Source organism: Falco naumanni, chromosome 4 (genome assembly GCF_017639655.2).
Source record: "Falco naumanni isolate bFalNau1 chromosome 4, bFalNau1.pat, whole genome shotgun sequence".
NCBI lineage: Eukaryota > Metazoa > Chordata > Aves > Falconiformes > Falconidae > Falco > Falco naumanni.
This window is the reverse complement of record NC_054057.1, coordinates 47,764,357-47,788,089: the sequence shown is the minus strand read 5'-3', so window position 1 is coordinate 47,788,089 and position 23,733 is coordinate 47,764,357. Positions and strand designations below refer to the sequence as shown.

The 23,733-nt window shown below is 43.3% G+C and overlaps 1 protein-coding gene across 20 annotated transcripts in view; it reads left to right on the top strand.

The window, feature by feature from the left end:
- The first annotated feature begins 5,134 nt into the window (after positions 1 to 5,134).
- Positions 5,135 to 23,733, top strand: part of PARD3 (par-3 family cell polarity regulator) — a 461,704-nt gene continuing 443,105 nt past the window's right edge. For 10 of the 20 annotated variants that reach the window (XM_040589699.1, XM_040589690.1, XM_040589698.1 and 7 more), the window contains exon 1: positions 5,136 to 5,563. In XM_040589699.1, the coding sequence (XP_040445633.1) occupies positions 5,444 to 5,563 (120 nt within the window). In that variant the 5' untranslated portion in view covers positions 5,136 to 5,443. Of the gene's footprint in view, positions 5,564 to 23,733 lie in introns of all 20 variants that reach the window. The other 10 variants (XM_040589694.1, XM_040589692.1, XM_040589691.1 and 7 more) reach the window with 3 other exon arrangements.

Genomic DNA, 23,733 nt, shown 5'->3' with positions numbered 1-23,733 from the left:
TAATGCTAGTTTATGGTAATTGAAAAGTTGCTAAGAACTCAATTTTACTAATGTTACGTTTGTATGTTTGTGTTCAATATTACAGGGCTAGGCAACAATGACCCCTCTACTTAGATTATCTAGTCATTATTTTTTCATTATCATAGTTGTTATTGGGAAGCTCTGGTGACCAAATGTCTAGAGCTGGCCTTTGAAATTGGTCAGGAATAAAATTCAAAATCTGTAAAAGTTCTTTTGCTTTGTCCTGTGAAATTCTATTGGGTTTTTCTGGTATCAGCTGCTAACATTCACTGTTCTCTTTCTTCCTTTTTCTTCCCTTTGGAAAGCTTGCTGAAGCTCTAACTGATGGTGGACTGTGGGGATAACTGGTCTCACATCCCAAAAGCAGACACATTGCTCCCACTAGCATGGCTGGAGTCTGCAGAAGAGCTTCAGTGAGTGGAAGGGCATGAGAGAAGGTGGCAGATCATTCATCTCCTAGCACGATCCCTGTGGTGGCTCCTGAGCACCGTGGGGAACCGAGCTGCAGACTCTCCATGGCCCTAAGGGCAAACAAAGAATGGCCAGCTCCAACATCTGACTTAGATACATGTTTTGCAGTATGGGGACATTCAGAACTTTACCTGTATCATTATGCGAATATAATTCCATTCAGCCCATAGCACGAATACAGTATGTGGTATGAGAGTTGGGGCTGTGTAAAGCTAGTTGTGTGAATGTTTTCCTTATGATAATTCATAGCTCCGGGTATAGGTCCATAGCACTCAGCATGCACAAAGACTGTTCGGGCATCTTCTGGCAATGCCCCTTCTGTGCCCTGGACAACCCCAGTATCTTCTTTCTTTCCATATAGGTCATGGTTTTCACTTTGTAGACCTCTAACGATTCTGCTTCCTTTCCTGTGGATTATTTCCAAACACCCACACCACAGAGTGACTCGATATGCTAGCTCGGGCCTTCCCAATTGTCAGCACAACAAAGCCATTACTTGATATATCTTAGAGAAAGCATGCCCATTTAAACAGTTTGATGACAGCTGAAAACCACAGAGAATTATTAAGAAAACTATTAAAAATCCTTGAAGAGAATTCTTTTTAAAAGTAGAGTTTCTAAAATTCTTCTTTAAAAAGACCAGTATAGATAGAGACAAAAAAAGTAGTAAATTCACTTATAAACATTCTTTAATCCTAACCACCTTTTTGTTACCTGAAGTTGCTTCAGGCACAGGCTGGAGCCCCTGGAAGGGTCAACAGTCTTGTGGCTTTTCCTCGCAATCGTGGATTCTTCTTTACTACAATTTCTTCCTTCTATAATACCACAAAGAAAGCTCTTCTTTTCTTCCCGAACTTTGTGTGTCTGCTTCTCCCAAGTCTGACATTAGCACCTGCATGATTCTGTAATTACTTTTTAATGATTTGAGGACTTTCCATTCCCCAAATCCCAGCCTCTTTTGAGAAGCTGTAGAAAATAATTTTTTATTCAGCCTCATTTTTTTTCCAGGGCAGAGCTAGCCACAATTACTTAATAAGCTTTAATGATTGTCTCATTCATAAAACAAGATGTTAGGAACCATTGCCTTGCTCCTTTTTGGAGGTACCAGCAGTATGTACTAGAAAAATCACAAAATACAATGGCAGAGAAGTCAATCAACTCCTATAGCTAAAAAGTTACCCTCAGGAAGACCTCAAATAGTCACAGGCATGTTTAATTTGGTAAAATTAGCAACTCAGAGTAAAATGTAAATGATTCAGAACTTTGTCAGATTTGTGAAGGTATGGAAAACAGCACGTAGGTACCTTAAATCATCAAAACCTGGTAGTGTTTGGTATATTCACTAAGTAATTTTTACAAATGGCACTTTGTACTCATATCAGGTGCCAGAGTTTAATTTTTTTTGTCTGCTTCATATAACTTAGCTACCCTTTTATTATTTTGTAAAAAACTTTGACTTCTATATGATTTTAATAACTATTTTTTTTACTTTAATTCTTTGAGGAACACTATTACTCTTCAGTTTGACACTGGTCTTTCCACAGTTCTGAATTAATTCTACTTGGCTTAAGGAAACATCTATCTTTAAAATTCTGTGAACTTTAAACATACTGTACACTGAATCAGTGTTTTCTTGTCAGACCAGGGTGAGCACATAGAGAATTATTACAGAAAAAAACTTTGATATAGAGTATAAAGGCAGGATAAACTGTGAAATAGCTCTGGGAATCAGCAGCATTCCACTGCCTGAATATTTTTAACATTCAGATAAAAATGACTTTGGTGATCTTCACTGAGTTGCAGGATTCTCAGTCCTTGAGTCCTTGCACGTTTGCAGCGGGATTTCAACCTGGTGGCTATTTTTAACAGAAGTTGAATATTAATCAGTAGTAATAGGTAGCTCTGATTCTTTCCATCCATCTCCTTCCTGCCAGACAGATAACTGCCTTTTCATGGAAATCTTCCAACAACGTACCAGTTAATAATGAATCGTCAGGTTCTATGGGGTATTAGCCGAGAAAAACTCAACATCCAGAACTGTATATATGCCACCCATATTGCAACATGGTGTCCTCACATTAAGTACCTGGAAAGCAGCTGTAATTTTTGTAAACTAGCATCTCTTGCCAATTTTTCTCCTGATTAGTATAATCCTTTTCTCATAATCTCTTATAATAATGTTTTGTACTTCTTTTACCTTGCATAATCAGACCTTGGACTATCTCACAGCCTTGTTACTTTGTCAAAGCTCATTCTTCCTTCTAAGACATCAACAAATGCTGTATTGGATAAATGTATTCAAAATGTTTCCACAGTATGTATGTATCACACGTGCGTGTGTGTGTCTGTGTGTGCGTGTGTATGTCTGTATCTCTGTCTGTTGTCTAAGTTTTGGCCTTCTATCAGATCCCAGGATAAACTTGTTTTCTTTGTACTTCACTACTGAAGTTTCCTGTTTTACACGTTTAATAGAAAAACTATCAATATTTCTTTCTAAACTGTTTTACTTTTTTTTTTTTTTTTTTTTTTTTTTTTTTCCAGGAGACTGTTAGAACAGCTGGGAATACTGCCAAGAAGCTTACTAAAGACAGTAAAAGCAGGAATTAAATCACAGAAAAACATGAAAAACCTGTGGCTGTGTCTAAGCAGTGAAATAATTACTGTTGACCAGCAACTGTATCTAATACTAAGCTTTATAGCAGTGTGGTAAAGTTCCTGATATGCAACATTATGTTTTAGCTGCTAAACATAAAGGACAGCTGAAGTATAATGTTGAACAGTACAAAGTCTATGCCACTGTAAAACTGCTTGTTAAAGACACTCTTGGAAGAGTCTCTATTGACTTCACGTTTTTACATCTGTTTTTGCAAGTTTCTCAGGTCACGTATATTAAACCAAGGATTTATATCTCTTTCATCCTCTCGGTATGTTTCCAGTGGCTCTTATGATCACCTAAAAAGTACAGAAACAGCAACTTAATGGAAATTTTCAACATCTTCCATTAATAGATTTGGTGAGCTATGACCATAAAAACGTGGAGTGTGCTCAGTTGTCTCAGTCATGAGCTGTAAACTGTTTACTCCAGTTTTATTTCATGTCTGTCTTTCTGAACTCCTGTCTTTATTCTACACAAGTGAATACTGGGGATATGATAAACATTATAACATGGCAGGTGTGCTTGTTCCCTGCTTACTGTTTCTCATAGAGAATTCAGATCCTCATCTATATTATTAGTTCAGGTAACTCAGGTGGGTAACGGCAATAAAATTAACATCTAAGCTTAGAATTATCTGTAGGTCAACAGGTGGACCATTTGATCTTATGAGTGCCCCAAAGCTTTCCAAAATGCAATTAGTAGGAAAAGTTCCATGGACTTGAATTAAATTGGACCAGATACACATGGGAGCAAACCAATATAAACTGACTCCATTTACTTCCCTAGAAACTGCTAACTGGGATGCAAAGGTTTAGGAATGCCATTCTCACCTTACCCGTGACTAAACTAGGCAAAAATTTCACCTTTGATGTTTTCAGAATAGAATTAATTCTGCTGCTTAACTGTGTATCTGCTACACAGCTTTGCCATTTGTACCAGTTTTGAAGTTTTTATTTATTACAACTATTGCTATGAGACCAAGAGCGGGCAGCCAGCGAGACAGCTGCTGGGCAGGGAGCACCGGAGGACACGTGTCCAGGAGCCCTGTGCAGCAGTAGAAGGATGTTGATGTTATGTGCTGCAAATCTGCCTTCAACTTCATGTCTCTAGTACTGTATGGAAGTTCAGAAAAAAGAAAAAAAAAAAAAAAAAAGAAAGCTTTTTCCCCTGCCTTCTTGTCCTCTGAACTCTGCCTTCACTCTGTAGTTAATCTGAATTGCTTCATCACTTATTTCTACCCCAGAGAAGTACGCTGGCAGGCCAGATGAACGTCCGGCCGACTGCGCAACTCCGTTGTCCTCAGCAAAATCCCTGCAAAACATGAGTGATATCTGTAAAACCCTTTGACATCTGATGGCTTTGGGCAGCAGATTGCTCAGCGGTTCCATTGATGCGGGTGCTACTGATGCCGCACCCGTTTTTGCTGTGCGGGTTCTGTTACATTAGCAGGCACCCGAAGGACCACGAAGACCGTCTGACTTGGCCTGTGCCCGGCGGCCCTCGCCAGACGCCGGCAGGGGCAGCGGGAACCCTCCGCTGGCCGCTGCGCCCGTTCGCTGCCGGCCTCCCCCGCGCCCCCCGGACTGAGGAAGCGGGGCAGCAGGCAGCGCCCGCCCGCCCGCCCCCGAGGGCGCCACCGGGGCCAGGGCCGCGGGGTCTGCGGGGCTCCCGGCGCTGGTTCGGCCTCGGCCCTGCCGTCCCGGGCCCCGGCAGGGTAGAGCGAGGCGGACGCCGCCGCACACCCCCGGGGCTCGGTCCGGGCACCCCCGCCCCACTCCGCTCCGCCCCAGCGCCGGGGCGGGCCGCGCCGCCGCCGCGTATCGAGCCCCGGCCGCCGGGCCCTCTCCCCGCCCGGCACCGCCGGCGCCCCCCGCCCCGGCCGCGCTGCCCAGCGCCCCGCGGAGCCGGCCGGCTGCCCCCGCCCCGCTGCACCGCCCCACGCCTCCGGAGCGGGGAGGCAGCACCGCCACCGCCCCGCCCGCCGCCGCTGCGCGCCGGGGCAGGCGCCGAGCAGGTGGCCGCAGGGCAGCGGGCAGCGCCGCGGCATGTGAGCGGCCCCCGGCTCGCCGCTCGGCCGCGCTCCCTCGGCACGGCAGCACCGGCCGCGCTGCCCTCCCCTCGCCGCGCCGGCCGCGGAGCCAGCGCGCCTGCAGCGGCAGCTCGGCGGCGGCCGGGGGCTGAGCGCCGCGCCCCGCCGGGGGGCGGCCGTGGCGGAGGGCGGAGAGGGGGAGGAGGAGGCGGAGGAGGAAGGCTGCGCGGGGCCGGAGGGACGCGGGAGCCCCCCGGCCGCGCAGGATGAAAGTCACCGTGTGCTTCGGGAGGACGCGGGTGGTCGTGCCCTGCGGGGACGGGAACATGAAAGTTTTCAGCCTGATCCAGCAAGCGGTGACCCGGTACAAGAAGGCGATCGCCAAGGTGAGGGGCGCGGGGAGCGGCGCCCGCGATCAATATGGCGCTTCCCGGAGCGGAGAGGGAAGCGAGGGGGGAAAGTCCGGGCTGCCCCGCTGGGGCGGCGGGAGCGGGGCCGGGGCCGGCCGGCAGCGGCGGAGCCCTCCGGGGAGCGTGTGCCCAGCGCCGCCGAGGGGAGCCGGGAGGGGGGGGGGGCGGCCCCTCCGCGGCGGCCAGCGCGGCTCCCCGCGGGCGCCTGGCGGGCCGCGGCCCTTTGTTCGCCGGTGCCTGGCGGCGAGGTGGCGGCCCCCGGGGGTGTCGGCGCGGGGGCCGCCCCAGCCCGGCCGGGAAAGCGGCGCAAGGGCCGGCGGTGGCGGGGCCGAGGCGGGACTCGCCGCGGAGAGCTGGAAATCCAGCCCCAGGCTTCCCGGCCCTCCAGGCCCGGCGGGGAGGGCGGTGGGAGGGGAGCCCGCCGCAGGGGCGTCCGGCTGCGCCCCGCGGGCCGCCCCCCCCGGGTCGGACGAGGGTCCGGGGGGGCCCCGCCGCAGCGCGGCCGCCCGCGTAGCCTGCGCGCCTTCCGCGCCGCTGGGGGCTGTGGGGGGCGGCTCCGCCTGTGCGTGAGCGCCCGCGGTGCCCGGGGGCGCGGGGAGCGGCGGCCCGGCCCGGCCCGCGGCGGGGCTGAGCCCGGTGCCGCCTGCGCCGGCCGCCCTCAGCCCCATGTTGAAATCCCTGGCTGTGGGTGCGCAGGCAGCTGCACACTTGGCTTTCCTGCCACAGGCGACTTGTTGGGCTTTGTTTTTTGCTTTTCTCTTCTTTCGTTGTGTGTGGTTTTCTTTCTTTCTGTACTTTCCTCTGGGTGCTGCAAACTTCTTTTTAATCAACTGGTTTGTTGGGACAATGTGACCGTCGTTGGCTGAGAACTTGAGCAGCGCCGTTCCCCTGTGCTCTACCTGATCCATGCAGGCAGTCGGGCGTGCTTTTCCCCTCAGCCCTCCTGACGCTCCGTACACTTAAGCACCTGGAAGTTTTGCTTTGGCAAATACTAACTGCCAGGCTCTCTGAAACCTGCAGTGGAAAGAATACTGTGAGCAGTAGGTTGATTGGTTTGAAGTGATTCCCAAGAAAATTTTTAAGATTGGTTTTCTCAGAATTCCAGTTGCTGGGAGGAGAAAAGTAACTGAGGTTCCTGTTACCTTCGCACTTGAATCCGGAAGAACGTGGTGGTGAAGAGCACTAACACATTGTGTCTCTGTTTTTACTATTCCTCCTGTAACACAGTTGAGAGTCTGGCTGGAAAAAAAGAGTAAAACAATTCACTGGGATATGGCCGTGGCTACATACCAGCTGCTGTTTATATATGGCAGTTAATGCATGTAGGAGATGGTGGCCAAAAGTACCTTTCTGGTTAAGGTAAACCAGCGAGCAGTGGAGTGTGTCCCTTGAGGGAGCACCGAATGCCTCACTGGGCCGTTCGGATGAGAAGTGTTCGCAGAATTTGTTCATTGGTGTTACACCGTTAATAAAGTCAATTATTTTGATGTGTTATGTTCCAAAACTGTGGCCTGTGTAACTTGTGTGGCACTGGACTGCGCCCTTGTTTCCAGCTGTTAAATTGCACGAAGGGATGGCAATTACTTCTGCAGTATAATGTCAAGCCTGCAAGTGATTGCAGTAGTGAGCAGGAGAAGAATGCCTGCCGGTCACCGGGGAAAGGTTACATAGTTGCAAATGTGTAGGTTTGTTTAGGAAAGAAATGACCCACCTCTGGAAACACACAGAAAAAATAATGTCAATTTCTCTTTGAACATGCCTGTGTGTTTACTAAACAGACATTTTGCAGAGGTGCAGCCAGACTTTCACTAGCCCCTAGTAACCAAAGCTCCCGGTCTTGTGTTTAAAATGACACGGTGGTTTTATTTATTAGTATTTATATAGTGGTTATGCTATATGCCACTGGTGTGGACCTGAGGTGGCCATAATTACTAAGATTGTTTCTATTATATGGAAATACTGTGGCTGAAAACAGTAACAGTTCATGGGCTTTCTCTGAGTGTCTTATATGGTCACAGTCAAACCTTACTTTTGATTTAAATTCACCAAAGATTTTCTGTGGCAATGTTTAGGTAATAAGGAGATGGATCCTCCGTGTCTTGTAATTAAATGTACGGTGCTGTTTGCTGAGCTCTCTGTAGAGTAACGTAGTAATTTCATGGTTTTAATGGCAGAGTTTCATAGGTTACCCTTTTTATAGCAGTTAGGTGGTGGGTTTTTTTTTTCCCTAAACTAGTGCAGCAGATGAGCAAATCTTCACTTCAGAAAGAGGCAGGAGGAGGGAAAAAGTAATTCCTTAACCGAGAGGATGAATGTATGTGTGCGCATATGAACATAACAATCTGGCAGCTGTTATCAAGCTGACACTGAAATCTACTTCACCACCCCTGTGCTGTTACAGAAAAAAGGCATATCTGGTGGAAGACTATTCGAAATATTTGTATTAAGTTTATGGTTATCATACTTACAGGAAAACCAGCATTTCTCATCCTGCAAAAATGTATCCACTGTATACAGCAGTTCCTTCAGGAGAACTGCTTGAAACCTCTGCAAACTGAGTTGTCAGCCGTTCCCAGATTACCTCCTGCTTTGTCATGGTTTCCAGGTTGTGATTAGCAATTAGTGATCTGCACAGTGAGCGCTTCTGACATACCTCTGCAATCATGGTGAGGCAGCCTGGTATCATGCTTGTGGACTGCCAGGAGCAAGTAACGTCAAGATTTGACCTCACTTTAGTTTGGCTTGGTACTATTTAGGTTGAAGAGACATGTCAAGAATGGAAAAAAATATTTATGGAAAATAATCCACATAATAGTAAAGTTCTCTTCTCTGTAAAATTTTTAGACTTAAAAAGCATATAGATAACACACCTAGTTACTGCAGTTAGTTCTGGATGCAGTTGTCTTTGATGAGGATTCATAAATCTCAAAAAATTCATTATGGGTTAACACTACTGTCAATGCTAAATCTTTATATATGGAATAAGTTATTAATATGCCAGGCTGTGCTTGAAGTTTGGTCTGTGTAGCATGTATAGGAAATCTTTCTGTTCCTTTACTTTTATTCCAAAAAAAGGTTTGTGTCTGAAACATGATCCATTTTTTCATCAAGTTGTGTTTGTGGGGAATGAACAAGCAAATGATAAGAGATGTTTGTAAAGCCCACCTTGTCCAGGGCAACTGGAGTCAGCAAAAAATGATCATGCTTATTGAAACCTTGTTTGTGTGGTGGCATGCTAGTGATGCTGTTTGTGTGGCTGGACTGATGCAGCTACTGTAACAATTTCTGAGTGACTGTTAAATGAGTACAATTTGGGCAGGGGTCAGCTGGCCTGAGAAATGGTAGGTGCGTTCTCCAAACCCTGCTGGGTAGGGGCTGTGCAGGTTTTGTGTTGATGTAGTCCTGCTTATGGCTTCCTAGCAATTAATTTAATGATAAAAAAATGCTGGCAAGAAGGTAAGAGGGATTTTGAGGGGGGGAAGTCAGCCACACCTGAGTGGCTTAACATTAATGACAAGTGATGATGAGCTGCTCCAAAAGGGAGCAGACAGATACACAGTTGAGATCATGTTTATGAAATGATTGACTATAAGCCAGTGTTAAAATGTGGAAAGTTATTACAGAAATGATGTATCGGGTAACCTTTTAGCTAAAAGAAATAATTGCGCATCCTGTAGCTTTGGATTGATCTAGTTGCAGCCAGAGACATTTCTGACTTTTTTTTCTGGTGACTTGACTGTCACCATAATCCTTGTGTGCATTGGGTTTCTTGGGATATTGTAAGTGTTTCACTTTTTATCTTCTTTTTCTCGCAGGTGTAAATAAGCATGCATAGATAATGGGTAGGCATAGTATGTTTCTTTTTAATTTTTGTTGTTGCTGTATTGTCTTTGTGTGATGTAATTGAACATGGTAAACAAGAACATGAAATAAGAATTCACAGATTTATAGGGGTTGTTCAAATCCTATGGGGATCGTTCAGTCTCTGTGATAGTTGGGTCTGATGTCCTGCATACCATGAGGTTGTAGTCAGGTTCCTAGACCTTGCATATAACCCCAATTTTATAGATTAAGTAGGTAGAAGTTTTCCTGCTGAATCAAAAAAGATTTTAGGAGGACCTTTTTGAGACACCTTTCCCCCCACCTCCCACCTAATGTTATGGGAGATAAAGTTTTCAGGCATTTGTGATGTATGGAACAATGCTTGAATTGTTAATTTAAAAGCTGTGCTATGTTAATATTTGTGAAAAGAAATTGCAGTCTGCTCATTGATAGCATTTGAAGGCAGTTGCTGATAAGAGACCAGAGCCCGGGGAAAGTTGGCTGTGTAAGCAAAGGTAACAGGTGTCAAATGACCATATTGTCACATAATTTGTATTTAGGAAGCTCAAGCCACCCAGAGCTTAAAGCTCCACCTCTTTGGTATGTCTGACATTCATCAGAAGAGAAGTAGTCTCAGTGAATGTGTGGTGCTTTTTTTTTTTTTTCTTCCTGTTTTTGGTATTCCCCCCACCCCCTTCCCAGTGGCAGGTAACTGGGAGCTGAGATGATTTGCTTAAAAGTCAGCTCCCGGACAGCAGGTTGTCTTCCAGGTATCCAATGACGACTTTGATGCTTTTTATGTTCTGCAAAGCGAACAGTTTCACAGTTGTTTATGACTGTCTCTGGGGCATTGTTTATAGATCCTAAGACACGGCGTGGATTGGTATGAAAATTTGCTGATTTTACTTGGGGTTTGTATTGGTCTTAGCACGTTCCCTGCTTGAGTCTAGCTGTTTTGGACGCAGGCTTAGCTGGGTCCTCCACACTGCCCATGCAGAGACCCCTTTAAAATTGTAATGAAAATACTGAAGGGCCACAATGGATAAATTTAGCATAAATATATATATATATATTTTTAGAATTAGATTTCATTTTGATAGTTGCATAAGTCTGGAGCCTGTTTCAAGTAGAAAGAAATCTTATAGGCTGTTTCCAGAATGTTCAGGAACCCTCTCCCCCCAAAAAAAGAACCAACACCCCCCCCCTCCTTCTCAGTCCTGCTGCCCAGTTGACTGTTTTACTTCTAGCCGACACCACCAGGGTGAAGTCTCTGGGCTCTGCATTTGGTATTGGCTGGGGAGTATTTCAATGATTTACCTGAGGTCAACCAGGAAAGCCCAGGTTCCCTGGGGCTGCTGGCAATTTTCTCAAGCTGGCTCTTGACCTCCTTGCTCATGTTGGGCTCCCAGCAGCAGTAGCAGTGAAAGGCAGCTGATGGGTAGCTTCGCTCTCCTGTGGCTTGGTGAAAGCTGTGAACAGCAGTGGAGAGCTGCTAATTTAAGGAAGAAAAGTATTGAAATGGGTCACGATTGCTTCATGTTTAGAAAGCTGTCGCATGATCCTGCAGGTTTGGGAGTTGGTGCTGGAAATGCAAGGCTGTGTTTTGCATGTAGTGATGATTTATTTCCCTCTGCTCATTATGGAAAACTCCATTTTAACCTTTTCTCTTCAACTTTCTATGCCTTTTCAAGGAAATGAATGCTTTCCTGTTGTTCTCTGTTGTGAATACAGGTGACTCTCACTCATTGCAGGAGAAGTTGCAGGGTGAAGGTAGGAATGAACCTTTGGATGAAGCGTGGCAGCAGCTGTGGAGGCCCCTTGCCATGGGAACAGCAGCAGTGTGCCTGAGGGGACCTGTGGCTCCGGAGGTGGGGAGCCACACAAGCCCAGGGGCACCTTGGGCAGGGCTTTGCTGCAGCCCCTCTCTGCCAGTTCTTGCCGCCGTACCCTTGTTAGAGCAAGCAGGGTAAACGCTTTTGGGATTATTCAAGGCTAATGAAGAGGAAGGCTGAGTTCTGTGGTGCTTACAAAGAGGGGCGTAAAAAGCATACAGCATGTGAGCCTTTCAGCTTTGAAGGTGCTATCAGTAAAGGGTATGTGTGGTGCTGCGGTGGCTGGCTGATGTGAGCAGCACCTATCTTTAGCTGGACGGGATACGTCATTGCTTTCAATTTGGCATTATGTGGTTTCTCAGTATTTCGGCTTTAAGTAATGGTGATCAAAGTGAAGTGTGTGTTTGTGGAAGAGTGGCTTGAGAGCGATTTCCCTTTGAGCAAACCCATCGTTTAGCTGCTGTGAGCAGTTCCTGTAGCTCTGAGGGGGTGACGGCAGAGGAGCCTGTGAAAGCGCACAGTGCCTTCAGAGAACAGTTCCTGGAGGCATTTTGGGGTTTAGGGAGTTGCCAGCCTCTCTTCTCCTGGGCGACAGCCTTCCACCAGTGGAACACCATCTGATTCTCATAGCTTTTTACACTTTAACTTTGCTTATAACGGTCACAGATGTTTTAGTTCTGTTATAAAAACACCACTGGAAGTAACACTTTCTCAGTTGTACCAGACTACGACATCTTTTGGTTGTGGCACATTTAATCTGGTAAAATAAGATAGAGTAAATGGGGGAGAAATGCTGGTGACGTTAGTTATAGAGAACACGGTTCATGTAGCTTTAGAACAATTTCCTGATTCTTCAAAGGAAAACAAACCTTTTCATCCAAATATAAATTGAATGGATAAAACGGCAACAATGCTGAACCAATGCTTATGTATATTGAAAATAAAGTGGAATTCTTCTAACATCAATCCAGAGTATAGCACAGATGTTCTCACTCAGAAATATTTTGTGAGCAGTAAGAAAATAAAAAGTGGAGCAAAAAGTATTAAAAAATTCTGCAAGATACTTTAGGGCATCTGTGCTTTATTTCTTCCCCCCCCCCTCCTATTTTAATATGCATTATATGTTTTGCTTGTTTTTTTGAGGTCATTTTACTGTAATGCACAGCAAGTCTGGTACTGCAAGACAGAAAAAAACCCACCAAAAAACTAAACTGCCTTTGAGCTAAGTTACATAATCCGGTGGTGCTGTTTAAAAAAAAAATAAGAAAGAAAAAAATACAGCACCACAGATGTACATAATACTTGTCAAAATTACTAATATTACTAGTGAAAGAGAAATGAGTCAAATTCTAAATTGGGGAAAAATAATTTTAAATTAAGTGAGCATTAGAGCCTTTTTGTTTTTGAGATAATCACATTAATTTTACTTGTTACAATATTTTAGCAATGTCAGATTTTTACTTACTTACTGATAGCCTTAGATATTTTCTCAAATTGGTTCCAGATACCTGTTAAATGAGAAATAATTTTAATAACTTTTTTTTGTTGCAGTATTTGCTGCGGTTCTTTTTGAATCAGGTAGCGGGTACATGACATAACTTATTTCCTACTTCAGTTTCTTACTGCACAGTGATACACGATAAACTATTTAGTCCCAGACAAGAGGAGAAATGTATCCCTACTAAAAACTCTTGGACTAGATCCCACATACTACATCTCAGGGCCAAGGTCTCCAGTGGGGGGGAAGAGTAATAGAGACCAAGTGTGTTTCCCTGAGAAGGGAGCGTGACTCTTGCATCCCAGGAGCAAAGATTAGCACCCCAGGAGCTGGGCTGTGTTCCTGCCAGGCACCGTGCTCTGGTGCTGGAGCAGTTGGTGGGTGTCACCTCCTGGATTGTTGCATTTCCAGCTCATCAGGACTTTTATGGTAAGAGACGGGGATGGCAGAAGGAAAATGACTGTGGGGAGAAGGGTGGTCTTCTGTAGGAGAGGCAAAAAGACTTGGCTGACCTTGGAGACTGGGGAAAGGAAGTGCTTTTGGGGTAAGGATAGATAAGTGTAAATCCTAGTACCTTTTCTTTCACGAGAGGGAAACAGTTTGTGTGGAAGGAAGATAGTAATGGGCTAAATTAAGTATGGACAAATATACAGAGCTGAAGATGGGAAGAAACTTGATAACTTGATGCCCTGGAGGTAAGTGGTCAGTTTAGGAGGAGGATGAGAAATTGACCGCAGTGGCACAACAGATGTCACCCAAAAGGCTTCCTTTTTAAAAAGAAACTTGTGGAATATATTATAGGAAGCTTCCCTTTTTGGGCAATAAGCTTAGTGAAAGTAGTGAATCTTTGATTTGGTAGGGAAAATAGACACTATTTTGGAGAAGCGATGTCACATTTTTGGCCATACTTTCCACATTCTCTCACGCTCAGCCTGCTGCTAATGCAGCAAGATTTTGAATCCTTTGCAGGAGGAGCAAGCTGGTATATCGTTAGCAGTTTTCTTTTTAAGTGGCCACGTTTGTAAGATTTTTGTTCCGGGTATGCATGTATTTACAGACTCAGAATGGCAATTTTAAATGTTTCTGGTGTTCATGTTGTATTACTAATAGGAAAAAAAAATTACGTGGGCATAAAACGTTTTAAATGGAGATAGGACTTTTGGGTGTGCCTGTATGTTTGCGTGTGGCACCCACTTAGGTGTTTTCGTTTGTTTGAAGAAATGTAGCCACACTTACTAAATAAAAAAGTAGCTTCACCTTACTCCATCTTTTTTGCATGTGCTTTCAAAGTTGTTGAGTTACTCTATCTTCCCTCTAGGCAAAGGCCACACAATGTTTTTTTTTCTTCTCTATTAAATGTCAGAAGCAATATCCTACTTGTGAGAAACTCGCAGAGATAGACCTCTTTGCGCATATAATGAGAAGAACAACTTTGCTCCAAGTTCTAGGAGTCCTTCTGGACAGGAAGGAACAGGAGCAGAATTTAATAAAAATTGAAAAATTACATCTAGGGATGTTGGAGTGTCTCTGAGACCAAGTAGCCTGAAAGTTTTGTTGCTATAACAACTTAAATGACAGTTAAAAAAAAAGAATAAATTGGAAGCTTTAGAACCTTTAGCTTCTTTAATAAACCGCTAAGTGGAATAACAAGGCTTGATTTAATTTGGTCTCTCCAAGAACCTGTTGTACCAAAAGTTATTTGCATTTTTTTAAGTGTGCATTTGTTTGTGCTGTCAGTTTTTTCCCCTCTGCCTTCCTGTGAAGACTGCTTGCCTGCAGCTGTGAGTGCTGGGAAAGTGGCCAGCTACAAGTACCAAAAGAATTTAGGCGGCCGGGCTGCGGTGGCTGGGCTGCGGTGGCTAGCTGTTCCTGGTGAATGAGTCTCTGGACTCGGTGCTGTGTGCAGCCTGGGAAGATTAAGAGGGAAAGGGTTTTACCCCCCCTTGAATTTATCTCCACCTTTTGGCAGTACCAGGCTGCTGGAAGACTGCTAACTTGAAATGTTAGGCAGTGATGAAAGTTAAAAAAAAATAAATTGTGCAATTGTAAGTATTTAACCAGTTGGAGAGTAGTCATCTTCATACATCTTGCTTGTTCTGCTACATGTTTTTGCCTTTTATTACAGAGAGATGAGCACTGGGTAAGAGGAGTAACGCTGCTTCTTTCTGAGGGCGATGAGGGGAGCCCAGCCTGGCCATGGACGTGGCTCTCCTGGGCTGAGCTTCCAGCTCCTGTAGGTCTCCTGTGAGGGTGCTCAGTGCTCAGGTGGCAGCACGAGTTTGGATCGAGGTGAGGGTGTGTACCAAGTTAACTGTTTCATGTTGACAAAGATGCTGCTTCTGTTGCGCACTGTAGGTCCGAGGCGGCTGGGGATGGGGCAAAGGAAAAGCCCCAGCACACGGGACACCACCTCTGTCCTCACTCAGTCAAGCTGGGAGTCCTGTCTTCTGGGCGTGGTTTGAGTTCAGAGCATCACTTCTAAATCCTATACTGAACAGATTTTTTTTCTGGCGTTAGGAATACTGAGTTGGGAAGATAGGTTTGATGTTTTCTGCTCTCACTGAGTTTTCTTAACAGCAGCTTTTATTGCTTTTTCTAGTTTTTCTTCAAATGCAAAATAGCACAAATAAATGTGGTCTGTAATAATTCTGGAAAATTTTAAGTCTGAGCTAAGAAATTGCAGCAAAAAGTGGACTGGGGGAAATAAGTAGGTCTTTTAAGTTTGGAGTTGTCAGTGTAGGCTCTGTGTTGTAAAACAGCTAGTGAACGTGGTTTTAAGTGTCTGTAACTTTATGCAAAATATTTGTATGTTTAAGTGCTGCCATTTGATTAAAGAGGAAACCTTCTATATTTTCTAGACTTAGCTAACCTGGTCTAAAAAGAAAATGTTAGGCTCTGCATGTAAAACAGTGCATTTAACTTGTGGTTATATGGGGCAAGGGAGTAGTCTCACCCTTGCCCAGCAATCACTTCAGAACATAATGCTAAACCTAGATGTTAATATGCGTGAAATGTTATTGTAATCAGTGTCTTATAAATTTCTCTTTTATTAGTATGAATGACCATTTTGTTGCTTTGGCGTTGCCACAAAATAACTGTTGTTAGCTTGAAGCCCCCTGCTAAATTGGAATGTACAGATAATGAGTATCCAGTATTGTATCTTTTGGGGTTCATAAAATATTTCGCTGAAAAGTCTTCTGGTTCTTGCCCTGTCTCTGTGGAGGTAGGAATTTTCCTTTGCTGGTGGAATTCCCTAGCTGGGGAATGAAAGCAGCAGCAAAGGGGAGCTAGCTTGTATGAAAAGCTAATTTGTGCCGAGTTAAATATTCTTTTGATATTTGAATATGAAGTAATTAGCTTGGATGTACTGCTGTTTACCTTTTAGCATCTGGAGAAGTCTAAACAAGCTGCTAAAGGGAATTGTATTATAAATCTACTTCTGAGATACCTTTTTGGACAATCGTGTATTTTGGACTGAGTCTAAATCTGCTTTTCATAGTGGTTTTTTTCTGTTGGCCAGTGACTTGTAGGAGAAGTGCTGAGCTAAATTGTTAAGGAAAAGTTTGGGCAGCGGTCTGATGTCTTCCTGCAGGCTGTACGGGGTGATCAGATAGACCCGTGTGGGAGTCCCCTTTCTAAAAATGTTCTCAAGGTTGGCCTGTAATTGCTCATGCATGAATGCTACTCTTCTGTTGATTTGAGTGGTTAAATATTTACCATAGCCTTGTATGAGTCCCGTTTGTAGGAATGGTCTATTTTGTTTGGAATTACTTCCATTTCATAACTCAGCATTTGCTTGGTCTCATAGCAGACCACAATTAAAAGAGGGATTTTTTTCCTTTGTTTTATGTGAAAGTTATTAAACGATTTTGAATCTGTAAATCATAATAGCTGATTTTGTAAAACTTATGTCTTGTTTTATGGCTGGTCTATTTCCCTTTATTAGACCATGTATTATATCTGTGATTAGACAGTGTGTAAAGACTGCTCTAACTCTAGCTGCCTCCACAAGTTGCTTCGGACTCAGTGTGCCAGTATTTGGTTGCCTTCTGAAAGGCTTTGTTTCCAAAGTTTGGTGGATGCCAAAGACATAGTGAATAGAGATCCATTTTAAGACACAATGAGTATACAATTTTTCCTTGATTATTTTTGGAGATTAAAGTTGTGTGTGATACTGAAATAATAATAATAAAAAAATTTCCATAATGAATTCTTCTTTTAGAAGTGTGGTGTTTTACATCCAGAATTTCCCTGTTGCTTTTTCCAAAAACTGCATTGTTCCTTTCTGAACTCAAGTGCAGAATGTAATAATTCACTTTGTGTTTTGTGTTATTCTGCAGCGTAAGCTACAAGCTGAGAAGAGGAGCAGAGATCTGAAATCAGTTTGTAATAAACAGCTCTTTGCAGCCTGCCTTTCACCTGATGCGCTGCTCAGAAAGCCAGCCTTCGGTGAAGACCACACGGCTTCAGAGTTGTAAACTGTGCCTAGATGCAGTAAAGAGGAGGGTCTGTTCTTTGCAATTGCAAATTCTACCTTTCTCAACATCAACAGCAAATGGGAGTCAGCCTGCTGTTGTGCTTACCTGCTTGCTTTGCAGTGTGTGAAAAGCTGTAAAATCGGACACTGAACTCAAAAATGCCAAGATTTTTCTATTTTAACTTTGTAGCTCCCCTCTGCCTTCCTCTGCTGTTACATAGCATGTTGGATTTGTAGGCCTGCTTGTTCAAAGTGGTGGAGTCCTACCCCCGACCCTCTTGCATCTTTATATGTAGTTTGATCTGCAGACCAGATCATCGCACCTGCTACCAGCCTTCTTCAGAGAGCAGATTGCAGCCTTGCAATTAAGTGCTCTGAACATCTGTTGGTGATACACCAGCAGCAGGACAAGGCTTTTAGCTTCAGTTGGCTCTGCTGGTTTCGAAATGTTAAGTGGAGAAGGAAAACCAAAATATTAGAGTAATTTTGAAATAAATGTAAATAGGCAGAAGGAAAAAGTGGAACTAATAAAATCTACTGCTTCAGTGTTTTTTTTAAGCATGGATTTAAACACGTATTATGTTAAGTATAGAATTCCACTAATTAAAACTAGATCTGTGCTTTATTAGTACGTAGGTCACTTTAATGGTGATGACACTATTTAGCAAGAACTTCATAGCACTTTTCAAGTAATTTTTTAGCTGTGCACTGGCACAGGAGCTGTTCGTTTTGGAAGTCTTTGGAAATCAGCTGATAAATCCACTTGAAATTCAAATGTTTAAAAGTATGGAGGCTTTTCCTCTTCATATCTTTACTCATATTTTTGCCATGGTCATTGCTGTGGACTTGAATTTTCACAGTTGTATCCAGACTCGCTGCTGCTGAGCTGTGCTTGCTGTGTGCTGCACAGGCACCAGCTCTGCTGCAAGGTGAGTGGAGCACCTTGCAGCATGGCTGGGTTGCCGTGGCATATTCCTCTCGAGTAGATTAATGGGTTTTATAGCTTGCCTTCATTATAGGATGAACTACTTCAAATTGCCTTTCTTTGTAACGTGGAGGTAAGATTATGCATACAGGTTGTACAGATTGTTAGGGAAGACCATATGTTTTGTGTCCCTGAACAGTTAAGGGATTCACTCACTCAGCTGTACTTCACAAATCAGAGTGTCTGCAGAGAAGTTTAATGTGACTTTACTATTACATTGTAAAAAACTGAGAGGTATTTTTTGCGTGACAACTTTTCCTTACTCCATTTTAACAGATTTCCAAGTGTGCAGGAACCTGAGGTATGGGAAGAGGTATCTGTAGAAGTGAGTGGGGGAGATGATAACTGTTGTGGTTAGGATTTAAGAAAACAGAGGCAGTGTCTTTTGGTTCCTTTCAGAAGCATTGACCTGAATCCAGTTGTGAAGATACAGAAAATATCTAGTTAGTTTTGCTTCATTGATGCTGTGATTTGAGAAGGGAAATGTATGTGTCTGTATGCTGCTTTCTCAGGTGTGAAATAGGGGCACAGAGTAGAGTGGGCTCCTTTGAATTGCTGCTCTCCCAACACAGCCCTGCATTAACTGGGAAGCTGTGTAGGTTTATGCCAATTACAGGTGATGGAGAATGGGGGCACGCACCTGGGAGCAGCATTGTGTCCTCTGTGAGGACCTTGTGCATTGCGTTTCACAACAGCATGATGCTAATTGCAGAGAGTGGGTACTTGCATAAAGTCCTGTGGTTTTTCACTGCATCTTTATGTTACCTTAGGAAAGGGAAAAGTACTTTGCTGTACTGGTTGTCTGTACTGCAGCAAAGCTGTGATGCGCCCATCAGTTATAACAGCATGCAACACCCAAACTAGAAGCAAGGAGATGGCTCTCTGGTTGCTTCTCCTCTTAAATGGGTAATTTCCTTCTGTGCTTTGCCACCTTCTTCCTTCAAAGCCCAAATTTGCAAAGAGACATCGTAGCATGAATTTGGCAAGTATGTAATTATCCCCAGGGAGTGCGTGGGGAAGGGAGGTACAGGAGTTTGCTGGCTGGTCCAGGACCACACAAGCAGTTCGGCACTGAGCTGGAAATATAGTGCTGACCTGCTGACTCGTTAACTGCAAGACTATCTTTCCCCTCTAGTAAGGATGTGGTAAAATATTGCTGTATTTAATCCTTCTGCTCTCCTGTAGCTCCGCCTCCATATGAAAAGACATGCCATGCTTTGCCAAGCTGAAAAGGGAATATCTTGTGGAAATAAGCTGTTGAAAAGCAAGTCTTTTCCTCCCAGAAAAATGTGGAGTCTATCATGTTAAACTACTTAATAATTTCTGTTTCTTATGTAAAGTTTTTCAATTTATTCATACTGTGGCTGAAACTTCTGTATAGTAATCTGTACTTGTCAGTGAGGATGTTGATTCCAGTATTGCATACTTGTTTAAATGTTTATAACTGAGAATGAAAGCAGAGGAAATGCTTATGTTTGACTCTAGTATACCTATCTAAAGTGATTTATGAATAGTGATTTTCTTTTTTTGAAGTTAAGTGACACACTGAAGCCAGAAGGCAATCAGTCAGTGCTGTTATCTGTCTTAAATATGAGAGATTTATAGAAGGGAGTATATTGATCCATGCTAGTGAATTTTTTTCTTTCTCTCATTAAAGTGCTGTAATTTTCTTGTAATACAGAAGTGTGGTAAATAAAGTGGTCATGGGCAAAAAAATCTGAGGTAGACAGTAAGTGCTTTAATAGTGTTCAGCTGGTGCTGGTAAGAAAGAATTGTCTTCATGCATATGCATTTGTTTTAGATTGATGGGGTTAATTGCCTTGGTCTCAGCTTTGCTTGTAGACTACTGTGATACTGATACTGATTTAAAAGGAACTCAGTCTACCAAAACTTTTTAATCCCTTCTGCATGCAGTGCTTGAAGAAAGCATGTTTTCCCCTCGTAGGTGTAAGCTTTCATGATTATAATGTCATATTCAGGATCTCTATATTAGGGATAGGGAAACATGCAGAGCTGCAGTAGGGCTGGAGAGAGCATACAGGGGAGTGCTTGATATAGTACGTACTAAATAATTATACTAAGACCTGAAAATTGGGATTTTGCAAATTATAATTCCACCCTAAACCAGCTTTTTAAAAAGTTTACTAAGTGGTGGTTTATTCTTTTGTGTTTTAAAAAACATACTATAGCACAACTGCCATTTATTATTACCATTTTTGTTGAAGCCTTCAGGTTCTGTTAACAGCTGTCATAGTCATCATGTTATCTCCAGCATTTTGCAGAGCTGCAGCTGGTGGACTATGCAAATGAAAACATTTACTAAATAATTTTAGATGACATTATAACCCTTGTTCTTCTTTTGCCTGTAGACTTTTTTTTTCTAGTGTTTCTGTACGCCTTTGACAAATGTGTTGTTATTAGGCGTGAGGACATACAATGCAAAGTAATTTATTGGAACTGGATAGCTTGAGAGATTTCAACAAAGCCTAGTAGCAAACACCTCTAATGATTTACATGCGTTTTGTGTCTCTTCGTTGTTGTGGCACATCCCTCATTCTACACATTTGTCTTTATTAGAAAGCCCCTGAGAAAATAAAAGCTGCTTGTATTTAGATTTAATCATTCTGAAATTAACAGTGCTGACGCTTGTTTCCTTTGCTGCCTTTGGGAACAGCTCTCTCTGACCTGTTCAATGGCATCGGTGTTCCTGGAATTTTCATCAGAATTAATTCTCTTCTACTAGTTTCTAGCCTCTACTATTTTTTCTGGTGCTGTTCCTGATTCTTGCAATTGATTGTTGCACAACAGTGTCCTCTTCCCTCTTATGCACTATATGCACATTGAAAGCTCTGGTTTAGAAAGTTTCCTGGTCCGCTTGCATTGTTGAGTTACATAACGAAGCTATGGAAAGAAAATGTAGGGAAAGCAGTACTTCAGTTGTGGCAGTTGTTTCATCTGTTGTAGAGGAAAGGAGATGGTCTGCAGGTGCTTATAAATCATGTATAAACTTCTCTTCCTTTACGCTGCTACGTACATATATATATATATTTTTTTTTTTTTTCTGTCTCTGGCTTTCTTTTAGGCTGTTTTTGAGCTTTGCTGTCTTAAACTCAGGCTATTCACTATACCAGAACAGTAATCAAGGAAATCTGTCCTGTCCTATTAATCTTGTATCCTGATTACAGGAGCTGTTCCTTAAAGTATGCAATAACAAAACAGAAGGGGTGGCTGGTGTGCAGGAGTGATTACAGCAGTGTGCTTTCTGTCCGGACTCAGTCAGGGTCTTGTGTATTGTGCTGTTCTCGTATGCCTGAACTTGCCATGTGAAGAGGATGCAGACAGATGGATTTTCCAGCTACCAGCAGTACTGTCATGGGAATCCTGCAAATGCTACTGACTCAGGACTTTTAACAAAAAGTTGAGTTTTATTGAAAGCAATTGAACTGCAGTGCATAGTGATGAATGAGTATGTGGTGGTAGGATTCTGCCAGTTCAGATGTTGCTGCTTTTCTGTTTGCTCTGTAGTTTGTAAGTGGATATGTTTCCAAATGGAGATTGTTCTGACGATGATTTAAATGGATATTTGTGTCTGTTCTATGCCAGGATATATTTATATTGAATTTGTACACTATTAAATAACTTTAAACTTAGCTGTTAAAAACCATACACATAGTAAACCTTTTTTTTTTTTTTTTTTCATTTAAACACTTACACTAATGATAAGAGGATGTATAGTCAGCATTTCAGCAACAACAGACAGAAAATGCATTGGATGAGCTTATTGCCAAGCAAGCTAGATATAGAAATCAATGTCAGGAAAAAAACTCCCAAATGACCTATGTGAAGGAGGAGAAAGAATTTAGTTAAAAATATAAGTAGATAACTGTATTATACAATTATACACTTTTTCACTGAAGTAGAAAGCCTGTAAAATCAGGTATGTTCACTGATTTACAGGTTGCTCAAGCATGACTATGACCAGAGTCAACTGAACTTCATAAGAGAAAGTGGCATATCCTGAGGATCCAAAGTGTTGAAGGACACTCCTTTGAATCTTATGTTTCCAGATGGAAAGGAAAATGATGTCATTTTTATTCCTTTTTTTTTTTTTTCTTTTCTTTTTTTTTCCACTGGAATTGATAGTAGCTGTAGAGCTAACATGAGTAGACTGTCTGCTTTCACAAACCAAGCACGCTTCTGTACAATTGTGCTGTTTGCTTGCTGCTTTATCAGTCCAGGGCAAACTGTTCAATCTTTTTTTTTTTTTTTTTTTTTACAGCACCTCCTTTTTATTACACTTGCACAGAGCATGGGCTTGGTTGTTAACATTCAGCTGGACTGTGTACAAAAAAATAAATAGGAGTCATCCCAGCCTGATTAGCCATTGAAAATACCTTATCTGCTTTGCTGTTTTAAAAAGCCTATTCACATTTTCCCCTGTATCTCATCTGCAAGGTGTAAAAACTTTGCAAACATCCTATAGTTCGTGCTGTGTGAATGGATGGTGAGAATAGTCTGCTAGGTGTCTGGAATTTGATATTTACATACCAAACCTGAAAGTAGAGCATCTAGTCTCAACTCAGCTTCTGCTGTACTGGTGAGAATGCCACACTTACTAAATATAAAACCACTTTTGAGTTTTGGGGATGAGAATATATGGCACCAGTTCTCTACAGGAGAGTGATTGCTCTGTTGTGGTGTGTTAGGTGATCAGGGTCATGTTTGGGTAGAAACTGGGTAGAAGCACCCTGAAATCATCAGGGTTATGTCCAGGCAGTGACCTGCCAGTACAGCTACTTGTCAAATTCTGGAGCTAAAGTCTTAATGGTATACATTTAACATTATATGACTTGCAGTTTCTTCAAGTAGCAGCCCTGCAGTGGATACACGTCATGTAACGAAATCTGTGCAGTGCAGCTCTCCACTGTGAACAGAGGTGGCCTAAGGGTGACCCTGTGCAGGTCCCAGCTCTGAGCATGGCTGGATCACTGGGGATTACTGGTGTGCAGAGGCAGCAGGCAATGGGGGTGGGAAGGAGAGACAAGAGGTATTTGTATTAAGCCGTTACAGGGGACTGGCCATGTCCATAAAGCCTGCTCTTTGGAGGTGTGTAACGTCACTGATGTCACTTGGGTCACTCTGCAGTGACACCCTTGGAGGAAGGTGCTGCATGGGTGAGTGGCGTCCAGGCCAGAGGGGACCTCATGCTTCCTTAGCCTGAGCATGTGTCATTACCCTTCATGGTGTCCCTGCCGAGTGATGTGCCTGAGGGAGTGACAGCCCCTCCTGACCATCTGTCAGAGAGGCTCCCTAGATTTGGCTGTGCTGTGGTTTGAACGAGCTCTAGTGAAGTTCAAGCCATTTGTAGGTAAATGCTCTGCTGAGTGATTTCCTTGCTGTTGAGAATGTGCACCGTATTTCCAGTGGGAATATAGAACATGAGTTTTCAGCCTTGTATTTTGTTGAAATGGTGGGTTTTAGGTCTTCAGGAGCAGATTTTGTTTGAACCTTTCGATTGGCGCTGGAGGTCCC